This window comes from Carassius auratus, unplaced genomic scaffold (assembly GCF_003368295.1).
Source record: "Carassius auratus strain Wakin unplaced genomic scaffold, ASM336829v1 scaf_tig00215410, whole genome shotgun sequence".
In the NCBI taxonomy this organism is placed as follows: Eukaryota; Metazoa; Chordata; class Actinopteri; order Cypriniformes; family Cyprinidae; genus Carassius; species Carassius auratus.
The window spans coordinates 279929-294442 of record NW_020528076.1 but is presented as its reverse complement, the minus strand read 5'-3'; the positions used below and the strand labels follow the sequence as shown (position 1 = coordinate 294442).

Genomic DNA, 14514 nt, shown 5'->3' with positions numbered 1-14514 from the left:
AACACATTCATCGCATTGTATTTTTGTTGCATGCACCATGAGAAAACAACTACAGAAAACAAATACCTTTTTTTTCGGACTATAGGTCGCACCTAAGTATAAGTCGCATGAGTCCAAAATTACGTCATGACGAGGAAAAAACATATATAAGTCACACTGGACTGTTCGCATTTATTTAGAACCAAGAGAAAACATTACCGTCAGAGGGCGCTCTATGTTTTCAGCGGTAGACTACAGGAGCACTGAGCAGCATAGAGCGCCCTCTCATGGCTGGAGACGGTAATGTTTTCTCTTAGTTCTTTTCTCTTGGTTCATGTCAAATTAATTTTGATAAATAAGTCGCACCTGACTATAAGTCGCAGGACCAGCCAAACTATTAAAAAAGTGTGACTTATAGTCCGGAAAATACGGTATGTATTTTCAGTTGTGTTTTCCACAATCACTTCATATTTCTTGTGCTGTGACTGTGATGTATTAATGTTCTGTGATATTAGTGCTCTCTTTTAAACCTTCTTTGTATCACTCTGAACTTTGGACAGATTGTTATCAGCGGTTGGAGTTCCTCGGTGATGCAATTTTAGACTACCTCATAACAAAGCACCTTTATGAAGATCCCCGGCAGCACTCCCCAGGCGTGCTGACCGACCTGCGCTCTGCACTTGTCAACAACACCATATTTGCTTCCCTGGCTGTCAAGTACGATTACCACAAGTACTTCAAAGCGGTCTCGCCCGAACTGTTCCACGTGATCGATGATTTTGTGCAATTTCAGCTAGAGAAGAATGAAATGCAAGGAATGGATTCGGAGGTGAGCTATCATCTCACCATTATCTGTTAAAGATATTAGGCTTTGGAAACGATCATTTAATTTATAGCATTGTCGACATACATGTATAATATTTCATGAAGATTTAGTACCGTGACATCCTATCATTGGCGGTCATCTTGAATCCGGTCTGTGTTTGCATTTGTTTTCGTTTTTGGATTGTAAAAATGCAGTTGGATTTAATTTATTTTGAAATGGTTATCTTGGCACTGAATCGCCTCTTGTTTGACTGGAAAGCATTTTATGCCTAAGGGACAACACTGGATACTGAAAGAGGAAAGACAATGTTCCCCTTAATTACAAAGCTGGGTAATGTTGTCCCTAATATTGGACATTTCGATCTTTTAAACATAATACTAAAAGTAATTGATCGCAGTTCATTTTGAGAGGAAATACCATTACAGTACCAGCATAGCTGTCAGTTCACATTTTAAGTTACGACCACAGTTATTTATTTTTTTTCTGCTGTTTGTTGTGTGTGATTAGTTTGGGGATGTGAATTTGACTTGGATAAGAATAGTTTTCTTATTTTCTGTGAATGTTTCATAGCTTCGCCGATCAGAGGAAGACGAGGAGAAGGAGGAAGACATTGAGGTCCCCAAAGCAATGGGAGACATCTTTGAATCGCTAGCTGGTGCAATTTACATGGATAGCGGGATGTCACTTGAGACAGTTTGGCAAGTGTATTATCCAATGATGAGGCCACTCATAGGTAAGGGCAAAAGACGTACAGACGAGTAAATCAGTTCTGCATTTCTGTTCCGTCTGATTGTCTGCCGGCTCATGTGGCGAAGACCACAAGTTCAGTTGTTTTCAAACATTGTGCCATTTTTATGCATGATGAAATGCCAGATTGAAATGCGCTGCTTTTGTTTTTGCCTCGTTTTCTAGAAAAATTCTCCGCTAATGTCCCTCGATCCCCAGTGCGAGAGCTCTTGGAGATGGAACCGGAGACAGCTAAGTTCAGGTGGGAATGTCTTTTCCTTATGTGCAAGCAACCTTTTAACATAATCACCTGCAAAATACATAGCAAAATACACCCATATTAGTAATTATTTGAATGAGCAAAACTTGATACACTATATCAGTATGTGGTTCAGAGAAAATATGAGGTCATTTGGAAAGAAACCTGAACTTGACGTCAGTTTTCGAGGTCCTACAACCTTTTTATAAGAGATTAGAAGCTGTAATGTGAATATGGCTGGTTTGATGCCAACATTTTCGCTTTGGTATCTCAGGATCAAAACTAAAAGTTAGCCTTGTGATAATTCTTAATAATATTGGTAATTAATATTATGATTGAGTCTATGTATCAAAATTGTGTGGTTCATCTCATGATTTATAATAATATATATACAAATTATAATTTTGTTAGTTATAAATTGTATATGAAATTATGCATAATATAGTTAATAAGGATAATATTATTATTATTATTATTGAGATATATATATATATATATATATATATATATATATATATATATATAATTAAAAACAAAATTGCTACTACTAAACCAGATACTATATGGTATTCTTGATGGTTGAATTTAATTGAATTTTAATTTATATCCCTCTCAAGGCAGGCGTTGCTGATTTGCAACAGTTAAAATCTAACTACCTTATTACTCTAGATACATATTTTATGTATCTGGAGTACTAAAAACTTGTTACTAAAACTTAATTTGAGCCTGAGAGGGTTATATTTATTTAAACCGGTTTTGTAGTTATCTATTTTAAGTGAATGTTTATTGTTATTGTGTCATTGTCATTTGTATATAATCGTAGTCATATTTCTGTGTTTTTTTGTTTTGTTTTGTTTGTTTGTTTTTTCTGACTCTGATAGCCCTGCGGAGAGAACCTACGATGGAAAAGTACGGGTGACGGTGGAAGTGGTGGGCAAAGGCAAGTTCAAAGGCGTGGGACGCAGCTACCGGATAGCCAAGTCAGCGGCCGCCCGCCGAGCCCTCCGCAGTCTCAAAGCCAATCAACCTCAGGTCCAAAACAACTGAGCTTCAGACAGCAGACACCCCAACGCACCAGTCAAAAACACAGCAGAACCCTCTCGGCACCAGTTTACGACCGAGGGAAGAATCGTGGCCGACTGTGTTCTCACTGGGGTTGTCAAACTCAAATGAATTGAGTCAAAAGATTTCGGCGTAATTCACGTAGGGTTCATATTTCATTTTATTCTTTACGTGCGCAAACACAATCTTTTTTTTTTCCCCAGCTTTGTTTGATCACGAGTGCTTTTTTTGTATTGCAAGTGTTAAGAAAAAGGTCAGCCCCCCCCATTTTTATTAACATTAAAAAAGTTATATGCTCTGCTTTGTGGTAGTGGTTAAACAAAAAAAGCTTATTGGTAGTATTACAGTGTACATAGTTTAAACTCCAAGGCATCAACTAAATAAGAAAAAAAAAAAACAGTGACAGCAAAACACGAAATTCCTCAGTCTGTGCACTAGTGCCTGTTTAGCTGCCGTTTGGCATGAAAGGCACATGGAAAGAAAGATGGTGTTGATGTGAAATGTTTTTCTCTATTTTAAGATGATATATTCTCAGTCGAAATTGCACTTCTCTAGGGTCCGCTTTATTTCGATGAGAATAAATCGTTTAGATCTGTATTGAATTGAGAGAGAAATGCCCTCGCATCCTTAAGATGGATAGGAATTTGACATTCCTGATTACTGTAATCAACATACTTGTAAACGGCACTTGAGGATGTGTATGTTCGTGTAGCCAACCGGATGCGTTGTATAGACGTCATAGAACTATGTTATATAAAAACAAAAACAAAAATGAGATTAAATGTTTATTATGACATATTCGTTGATACTTGGGTTTCAGTAATGTATTTTGATACTGATATTGATGATAATTAGTTGTCTTTATGAATATTAGATATCTCCATAGACTGACTTGACTGACTTAGTTTTGATATGACACGAACGATAAACACATCACCTGGGAAAATATGCTGCAGATTTTATATTAAAAAAACGGAAAGAGAAAAATAGGATCGGATAATTCTGTAAGACACAAAGCACCTTTACGTACCGTCTTTAGGACAAACCGATATTTCGCTAGATGACTTCATGTGCATCGCTTACCAAAGTCGATACTGATGCAGCGTTGTACCTGTTAAATCAATCCCTCAACATTCACACGTTTGGAGATGTGGTAACCAGCCTTTATTTTAGTGTAAATGTGTTGTAGCCTCTTGTCAAGCCTAAATGTTTTCATTTTAATAGGCATTCTTCACTTGAATACCTCAGTTAATTGCATGCATTTTTTTTTTTTTTTTTTTGGTGCTATGTTTAAGCTTGAATTTCTCATCTTTTTGCACTGTAACTGTATTACCTCTTAATTTTACCTTTTTGAACTCCATTGGGTTGATTTTCTGTTCTGTCAGCTTGTCAAGCTGTAGAAATTGTTTCCCCATTTGTTATTCTTTTGGTTTTTATGCTTGAAGGGGAAATGCTGAGAAAAAGAAAAAACTAAACAGAAACGTTCTCCGCACATAACCTTGATGCCTCTCATGAGCTCGGATTTTGCTTCACATGAAAATAATTGTGCATCTGACCAGAAGGGTTACTTAACACTTGAGAAAATCGATAGATTGCACTCTGATACGTTCTTATAAGCCATGCATCTCTCCTTTGTCTCTTACCAACTCTAATTACGTTTTTTTTTTTTTTTTTTTTTTTAAAGAGACTGACACCATTATCGGTCGTTACCCCAGAAATAAGGATGCAAATTTTATGATGTACATTTTGACATCTTAAAGGCTACCTAACTTCCCCCTCCTTGTTCTGTCTATACTTCAGTTATGTTACGGACAAACTATTCCTGAAGTTACATAATCCCAGGCGTTGCTACCTCAGAAGACCCTTGCGAATAGTTTGGCGTTATCATACAAGATTAATATATTTGTGGATATGCCTTTTTACAAATCCTAATGGCATTGAGGCACAGTATTGTATATGTTAGTCAGCACCTTACATTGGGATACATATATATTCTCATGACTATTTGCACTAGAAAACATTCCCACTGACATTATATTTGCATTTTTGTTTAATGGAGTTTGCTCTAAAGTGGTGCCTTTCAATCCTGTAACAATGATGAAACATCTAAACTCTCTCATTCTTTGCTACTGTAGCAGTTCTTTGCATTATGGTTTGCATATGTTTAAGGACTTTTGGTGCCATGCTTCATACTGGATATTGCCTTTCAGTTTTAGTTTGTTGTGGCATGAAAGTTTAGCATTTTCCTGCTTCTGTATCTCATAGGCTGTTAAAACTAAGTTCTAGCCTGATATAGCCAAGATTTCAGGAACGATTTGGGCTCCAACTGATGTGCGCCTGATCTTGAGAGTGAGTGCAATCTGGTTCCATTTTAGCAAGAGTTGAGTGACCCTCTTTACATGATCTCAGTCACACCCCCAGAGCTGAGTATTGAAAGTCATTGGAAATTAATGGGTTTCCGTATTCCCTCAACCAATGGCGTGAGTTTGTGTATCAGGGTCAATGTGTGCCGGCCCTGCATTATGACACTGTTTCTGTAACACGTAACCCTCAGACTATTGCATCCTTTTGTTTGTTTGTGTGTTTCTTTTTTTTTTTTCTAGCTTGTAAAGTTTTTTTTGTTTTTGTTTTTTTGAGCCTCTGAAAGGCGCACACTTTATTCCTTCACGTTCTGTTTAAGCTTTCTTCTTTCTCACCGTTGGTTTTTGACTTTCAGAGAATGTGAAATCACACATATGGTGCCACCGCATGGATATGGAGATTTTTTTTTTTTTTCTCACTACCAATAATCGATCATCATGCCAGAGCTAGTCCCACAGAACAGATATCATTTTATAAAAAAAAGGACAGAATTGGAGTCTTTCACCATCTGTGGGAGTGTTTTCTTAAAGTGGTCCTCCATCGTATCATATGCTGCAGATTGTATTTTCCTTCATGGTGGAGAATAATTTTTGTGTGTTGTTTTCTGTTTTCTTTTTAAACATGTAGCACAAATAAGCATTGCACTCGGGCGCCATACTTTACCTCATGTCAGAACGATAAAAAAAAAAAAATACAAAACCTGTATATATGATGCCGTAACGTTTAAAGGAATAACTTGTGGTTTTGGCCTTGCTGCTGTTTGCATCGCTGGTATTTTACCAATGTATTTAAAAGTGATCGGAGAGATACAATGTGCCTGCAGGATATCATCAGAGAAAATACACTGTAGAAAAGTAGTTTCGAATCTCTACAATCTGGGGCTAAATATGTGTCCTATGTGTACATTCATGTCCTGCCTTAATGTAATACTTTGAATATGGAATAGTAATGTAACCCATCAAGTCCTTCGACTGGCATGATTTTTAATATGTTGGGATGGCAGTGTCCCTCATCCAGCACCCCCTTCCCATCCATATCAGTTATTGATTATAGAAATCCAGATGTATTAGTGCATGTCAGTGAAAACTTTCCCTGTCACCCACCTTGTATTTCCTTTTTTAGACTAAATGCATTATATAGATCTGATTAAATCAGCCCTAAAATTTATTTAAAAGGGCTTTATTTCATAGCTAAGTGTCATACTTTTTTTTTTTCTAAGGAAAAATGCCTGATTTAAAGTCAAATGCACTCTTAGCAGCAGCAAGGTGTTCAATGACAACATAGTGGGACTGAAATGAGTGACAAGCTCCTCTTGAAGGGGTTTATGGGAATGTTGAGCACCGTAGAGCACTAACAGGACGGGGATTTTAAATGGGGAATTATGGGCCACAAACTGCAGTGCAATTTCTGTATTTTTAAGGGACGTGTATTTAAGTGACTATTTCTCATCATACTGTATCAGTGCTGCAGTGGTTTCCATTCTGCACCTTATGGATCACAAAAACCTTTAGAAATTCTGTTTCCCCCTCTTTTTTGAGTAATTGTAGCTGAGTATATCTACAATAAAGTTATGGTATGGTCATTAATTTGTGGCTTATGTGTGTTCTTTATGTTGGATCTATATGCGTTTCCAGGTCCTGAAAAAAGAAATGATGTATTAGATTGTTTTATGAGCTGAACGGCTGCGGCTACTAATACTGTGTGAAAAGCCGGTCACGGGCCACAGTGTAAGTCTGGGCTTCGCTTTGATGACCTCAGTATTTTCCTAACCTAAGGAGAGCTCTTGCCTCCCGTTTAAGAGTGTTTGGAGGCCGCATGGGTTTGGATGGACTCGGCAACCATGACCAATGTTTTAATCACATTTGCACAGTGCCTTATGTAATAGATGAAGTAGGTATGAACTGTATTTGAGAGTATACCTTTTCACTCTCTGCGGGCCTTTTTACGGTCTTGTGTATCCATTTCGCTGCTTACACATTTTGTATGGCTGCATCCCTGTTTGCCAAAAAGTAAAAAAAAAAAAAAAAGTTGGAGTGCTCACTCTCGGTAGGTGAGAAATGACCTCACATCAGCTGTGCAAGCATTGGCGCATATATTCTGATACTAGTTTTGCCTAGTATTCCTATTTCTAATTTAATAATTGGATTCAAATAGACACATGCATTTAGCAGTATATCATAAATGTTTGTTGATTTGAGACCGTTTGAGACCCATGATCCCAGCATGATGCTCGGAGTGTAAGAAGTCTTGAGACCACACTGAAAATCTGAAGTAGTTTTAGGGTATTGAAAGCCGAAAAAAGGGACTTTATGAATTTAAATATGAATTATTAAAAATATTGTATTGAATATCTCACCATCTTGCTCTTTTAGGAATGCACACAATCCAAATCCACAAGCGAGATTTGTTATGACAGTTATGACAACTTTGTTCAACCAACATATCACATTGAGTTGGATCATAATTAGAACATTTTTTTTTTTTTAGCATAAACACAAATGTTCAAGTTGATAGCTCAAAAAAAAAAAAAAGTTGTGAGTTTGTGAAAACTGGGTTGAGGCCCTGGAACCAATTAAACTTATTTAAGCTCAACAGCTAGCATTACACATGCTAAATGTAACGCGTACCAATTTAACAGACAAGTAAGATGTTTCTCATCAATATAATGTAGTCAAACTTATGGGCCCTCCAGAAGCTTGCGTTCTGCAAAGGAATGACGCCTTGTGGTGCCATCCCAAAGAGGTTCAAAATCACTCTCACGGACCTTTTCCTGGACTGTGCCCAGCTGGTGGAATCACCTCCCAATCTCAATTCGAACAGCGGAGTCTATATTCATTTAAAAAAAAACATCTAAAGACTCTAAAGACTTTTTCGCCAGCACTTGATCAACTAATACTAGCACTTATCTTTTCTTGTCTATCCTATTCTCAAAAAAAAAAACTTAGCTATGGGTTCTGGGCTAGACTAACTGAGACTTGTCATGGCACTTGTATACTGTTGTTCTCTTGTTGGTCTGATTGCTTCTATTGTTCTCATTTGTAAGTCGCTTTGGATAAAAGCGTCTTCTAAATGATTAAATGTAAATGTAGTGTATGCTTTCCTGTAGCCACTCACAAGCACTAAACACCAGCATAATGGTGACCACAAAACCTTCAACAGAAACTCTTTTAAATGTTATTTTAATCATTAATAAACACTTAATTTACACATGTATCCAGTCCAATGCAAATCATGCTTCAGACTATACTAAAAATCCCCTCTTTTTAAAAGTTTTATGACAATTTAATTGTTACTACTGCTATTACAAAACTTTTCAAATAACATTAAGTTGATGTAATGATCGACATTGTTGTCAACAGAAAAATAAAATAATTAACATTTTTATTAAAGTTGTGGTATTGGGTCATCTCAAAGTCTTTTCAGAGTGCTTTCTTTCACTGATTTAGATGGAAGTAAATACTGACATACGCTGAAAGTGTGCCCTGCATTACTATTCAGAAAGACCGTTGAAGATTGATTCTTATGAGCCAGTTGTTTTTAGTGAATCACAAATGCATATGAGTCATTTAGAGCAATGAATCATTCACTGATGTTGTCACTGTCAGATTTCATGAACAGAACTTTTTTTTTCTAAAGGCACTTAAAAGATTCTAATGAAGTGTTTGTGTGTGTGTGTGTGTGCATGATGTAGTGGCCGTGCTGCTGCTTGTATAACTAGCAGCAAGGGTTAACAGGGTCATTATACCCAGCCAAACTTTGACCCCTTGATCCAAACAATGGTAGTATTTCTTACGTTATTTTTGCAACTCTTTTTGGTGGCACTCAAAATATGTTTCGCTTTTAAAATGTACTTTCCAGATCTTGGCTTGAGTTTTTGAGGCTCTGTTCATGACTCCAGCTCTGGCAAGGAGAGCTGATTAAACTGCTTTGCGTCATTTTGCAGCACCAAAAAAAATGGTCTCAGATTCTTACCAAAGTACAGCACTCTTGATGAAGTGTTCAAAGCAGATCACCTGGGCCATTTCCGCTAAAATAATCTAGGAGGAAAAAAGTTGAACAAGGCTTTGTTCATGAAAATGTAGATAAAGGACGAAAATAAATATCTATAGCTGTTGAAAAGACACATATGCTTCTCAGGGTAATAGATGTAGGTGGAATGCGAATGGTGGCCAGTGTGCTGGGCCGGGATCAGCCAGGGCTGATATGCTGAGTGTGGGAATGAGAGGCTAATGGTGACTTATTACCTGTGTTGACAATGTGCAGGCTTGTGCTGTGTCATTTGAGCCATTTATTCTCCACGCTATAAAAACAAAGGGATGACGAATAAATATGCAGAGGGGGCTCATTGTTTTCCGCTTGCTCGGTTGCCAAAACTTTTTACTGACCTTTCGAGCACGGGTCCCAAACCAGCGCTAAACCGTCTGTCACTCAGCACACACGCGCTTACACAAGTCGCCCTTTTGACCTCAGCATCTTGTTTTTCTCTCTTTTAAGCTTCGGGAGCAGGCAACAATCTAAATCAAGCATAGCAGGCCTTCTGTGCCGCGCTCATATGGTCATTTGTTTCCCTCTTTTGTACAGTTGCTCTCGATTCCCCTTCACATGAGGATTACAGTGTATTGCAGTCGGGTCTTTACAATGCACAGGACTCTAACGGGTTATTAATGCGGCGGTTTACTGATGGCCCTTCAGCTTCAGGAACGGGCCTGCGCTTCCTCATGTGTAATTAGATCCTGCTCCATGAACCCTGTCGTAAGGGCAGGCCGAGGAATAACCCCGGCATCAAGGGAGATAAGGATCGCACACGCTTCCACATACACAGCCCCAAATCAGCAATCACATTTAGCATCACTCTATCAGTCAGATCTCTTTTTCTCCATTGGTTTGTGGTTCTTTCTGTCTGTTGGTGACAGAGTACTCTTTCTAGGAATTGCTGGTTGGGTGCTATCGTCCATAGACCCAGTCTGAGAGTCTACGTTTATTCATTTAGCAAATGCTTTTATCTGAAGGGACTTGTATATGAGGAATACTACAAAAAAAGTTGATTTATCACAAATCATAGTATTGCTTAGAAAGTTATAGAATTAGCTAAATCTTAATAGGAGTCTTCATATCATTCAAAGGTTTGTGGACATGAGTTATATATATATATATATATATATATATATATATATATATATATACATACACACATATATATATATATATATATATATATATATATATATATATATATATATATGTGTATGTATATATATATATATATATATATATATATATATATATATATATATATATATATATATATATGGATGAATTAAGTTAACTAATATAAACACAGTTTACATTGTTACCAAAAATTATATAAAAAAAGAAAATACAAGTAAAATAAAAATTCTGTTCTTTTTATCCAAATATTTACCAAAGACTCCTGAGAAAATGTGTAATAGTTTTCACAAAAAATATTAAGCAGCACAACTGTTTTCAACATTGAAAACAATAAAACATGATTCTTGCTCACCAAATCAGGATATTACAATGATTTCTGAAGGATCATGTGACACTGAAGACTGGAGTTATGATGTCGAAAATCACATAAATAAATTGCATTTTAAGATGTATTAAAATAGAAAAGTTATTTTAAATTGTAATAATATTGTAAAATATTGAAGCATTTTGATTAAATAAATGCAGCCCTGGAGAGCATAAGAGACTTCTTTCAAAAACATTTAAAAAATCTTACTGACCAATCTACTGATATCATATCATATTAATTGTAATATTTAAGATCAAAATAGGCATCCATTTTTTTATGTATGCTAATTTTGAAAAATGCTGGACACTTGTTTGCTGCCTATTTAAATGTGTGTGTGTATTACATATACCAAATATTTTTAGTTAATAAAACATGCATACACAAACATATGCAGTAACATTATTTAAAAATAATATTAATCATATGTAGTGTATAGTATTTTATATATAGTATTTTTAGACATTTAGTATATATTAAAAAAACTACAATATTAGTGTAGTAAAGCCTTATGATTCAAATATTTTAAGGTCATGACAAATTGAACAAATGGATAAATGAAGAGTGTAAAATATTTGCGATTGGTAAAGCAAGCTGTTTTGAGTCGTACAAAATCACTGCACTCTCCTTCCTCTTAATGTACTTCATTAGCAGAGTAAACAGCAAGGGACCTGGCGCCCCTCACCAGTATGTGTATGTCTGTGTGGTTCATCTGGAAAGCTCTGTCTCACGGGGGATTAACTCTCAGGGGCTCAGGTGTTAATGGAGCGTCAGAATAAACACTCCTAATCCACACTATCTTTTCACTTGTACAATTAGGAAGTCAGTTGTTAGCTGGCTAAAACACCACTAGAACCATTGTCTTCCTATTTAGGATGAATTTGCTCATGCTAATTGCTTCATCTCATTATGCATGGAGAGCTTTGTAAGCGGATTAGAATGGGATCGTCCCCAGCCTTCTGTTAACATTGTGGATTTTGTTTGGGAACATTATGGATGTGTAACACAATGGGAAATGCATTAACACATGCTATTAATTGATGGTATGTTCTTTTGGCTTTAGTAACCAGCAGCTCTCAAGCTGCAAGAACCACACAAGAAAAACCAGATGCAGTATTAAAATTGTAATTGTAATAACATTTCATAATATTACTGGTGTGAATTCAATTTTGAATTCTATATTTTCAGTATGGTCTCACACTTGGACCCCAGTGTGCATGTGTACACATCACCAATATACAGAAAATGCTTCGATACACCTTGAAGAGAATTTAACTTTCATACTCTTCCCCATTAATCTGCACCAAGGACGTATTCTGCAAACACATTAGAACAACAAAGCAGGTGGGCATATGTGTAATCTCCCATTTCATGATTCTTAAATGCTGAACAGAAATGGAATATGAATATTTCTGAAAGCAAATCCCCAAAGAGCCCAGGTTATAATGTCCACAGTTAGCAGTAATGAGAGCAGGATGAAAGCCATGATCAGATGGTAATTACTATACACAGCTCCTCTGATGAGCCACTGGGTATGTTTGATTTGTCATCATCACCTGTCGTCCGCTCAGACAAGTCTGCCTCCCTTCTCCTCTCACTCCTGGCCACGCACCCATTTTCTCCTCTCATGAACCACGAAAGCAATCTGGGGAATATTGAAATGAAGTCTGAGCAGGGGGCTTTTGAACAGCGTGACATCTCGGGCTGGCGATATGCAGAAATAATTAACAGAATCATTTGGGTCCCAGGGCCTATTTCCATTTGCAATAACAGTGTTTTAGTCTTGAGTGGTGTCTGTAAATTGCCCCCACTGTTTGCTGCGGAGAGTAATGAGAGTTTAGTCTAACGGTCATGTTCCCCTCGTTTAACTCGAATGAGAAATGTCATCTGTCTGAGATGCAATCAGGGGTCTTGTCAGAATGGCATGTGCCAGTCCAAAAAGCAGTGATTTAAGGAATACAGGAAGTTTGCAATCGACTTGTCTGACACATTTTAGCCTGGTGAAATTCTGTTTAAAATGTGCATGTGTTTATTTGACCAAAAATGTCATTGTTTTAAGCTTAATGTAATTAAATCAAATGCTTTTCAAACAGAAAACCTTGGCCTGGTCTCTGTGATCATCACCTGTTATCCTCAACTCAACCGTCTGCTTTTTACCCGCTTCATATCCGTTGTTTTTGGACACAGATTATGGTATTTTATTCTTCACATGCACCCCACGCAGTTGTGTTCAGTGAAGTGGTTCAGCCTCTAATGCCTAACATCAGGTCTGTGGTCAGTCGTGTTCCCTTTCATCTGAAGGTTATTACCCATGTATGTTGAACCTCCTAAGCGGAAACAGTGCTTGTTGTGACGTGATACAAAGCAGTCGTGTGTCACAGTCTTGTCTTTAAGAAGGCCTGCACAGATGGACAAGTCCACCCAGCTGAACGGCACCTTTCACTTTTCTCCCAGGACTTGCTCTTCAGACTTTCTCCCACCCACGCCATTTCTGGATAAATGGTTGCAGATTGTCTCACTACAGAGTGAGTGAGTGCCCTAGTTTCCAATTAAATAACATAGCCTTTTTAATATTTGTGGATAAGATAACAGAGAATAGTGGCCCTGACACATTTTAGATTGTTGTAAAAATCACCAATAACAAGGAATAACTATGTTCAGTATAGTTATGGTTCCAGGGAGAGATGGTTATTTATTCCAGATGTTGAGAGGTGAGAAGACAAGAGTGTAAGATTTGTTTTCGTTGCACATAAGACTGTTTGATCCTTCCTGTCTGAGAGAGCAACTCATGTCACGGATAGACTAGGTCTTAAAAATTCAGTTTCTCTATACAGAAATATATATTATATACCCTGTTTTATTCAGTCTTGATGTATTGCTAGTTGATATTAAAGGAACAGTTCAACCTTTATTATTATTTACTCAACCTTGTGCAATTCAAACTCATTTGCTATCAAAAGATTGTAAGAGTTCTCTTCAGATAACAGATTTTTTCCTCAGACTGGCAAGCTCTAAAACTACAAAATAAAAAGGCACAGGTTGGACATATTGATATTTTTAACAGGTCTGAATAAAAAAAAATGTTGATGGATTTGATGGTAAAAACAGCTTTTTGCAAGTTGTTAATTAATGGACTGGAGTCCTGTGGATTAAAGGTTTTTTTATTATTATTTTTTTTCAACCAGCTGTTTGGACTCTCATTCTGACGGCACCCATTCACTGCAGAGGATCAACTGGTGAGCAAGTGATGTAATGCAAATTTCTAAAAAACCTATTTTGATGAAAAAAAATAAATATATATATATCATCTACATTTTAGTTGGCCTGAGGAAGAGTACATTTTCAGCAAATTTTCTTTTTTTAGGCTTCGCTCATTATTAGACCGACCAATCAGAGTGCATATTCAAATAATGCAACGTCCTTCACTGCTGTCCAAAATGAGGCTGCAAAATGGCACCAAACTCGAGATGCTTAATGAAATTTCCCTCCTTGCACATATATACTGTATAATCAGTCATCGTCAGTGGTAACCGTTCAAGCCAATCAGCTTTCAATGTCACAGTGGGTCAAATTTCATTGTAGTCAGGTGCAGAGAAACTTTGAAAATGGTGCAAAATATTAATAAAATACATTATAATGAAGTACGGGATATGTATACTTTTTAATGTATTTAATGAATGAGTGGAGGATGGCGTTAATCCACAAAAAGGTCAAATGTTATGATATGGGGCACTCCATTTATATATATATATATATATATATATATAT

General features: G+C 36.8%; 1 protein-coding gene across 2 annotated transcripts in view; it reads left to right on the top strand.

Annotated features, from left to right (window-relative positions):
- LOC113094582 (endoribonuclease Dicer) overlaps positions 1-5891 on the top strand; it is a 29230-nt gene extending 23339 nt beyond the window's left edge. Inside the window, exons 26-29 of one of the 2 annotated variants that reach the window (XM_026260167.1) lie at positions 540-808; positions 1376-1538; positions 1718-1793; positions 2672-5891. In XM_026260167.1, coding sequence (XP_026115952.1) covers positions 540-808; positions 1376-1538; positions 1718-1793; positions 2672-2837 — 674 coding nt within the window. In that variant the 3' untranslated portion in view covers positions 2838-5891. The remainder of the gene's footprint in view (positions 1-539; positions 809-1375; positions 1539-1717; positions 1794-2671) is intronic. The other variant, XM_026260168.1, reaches the window with a different exon arrangement.
- Positions 5892-14514: the final 8623 nt, after the last annotated feature.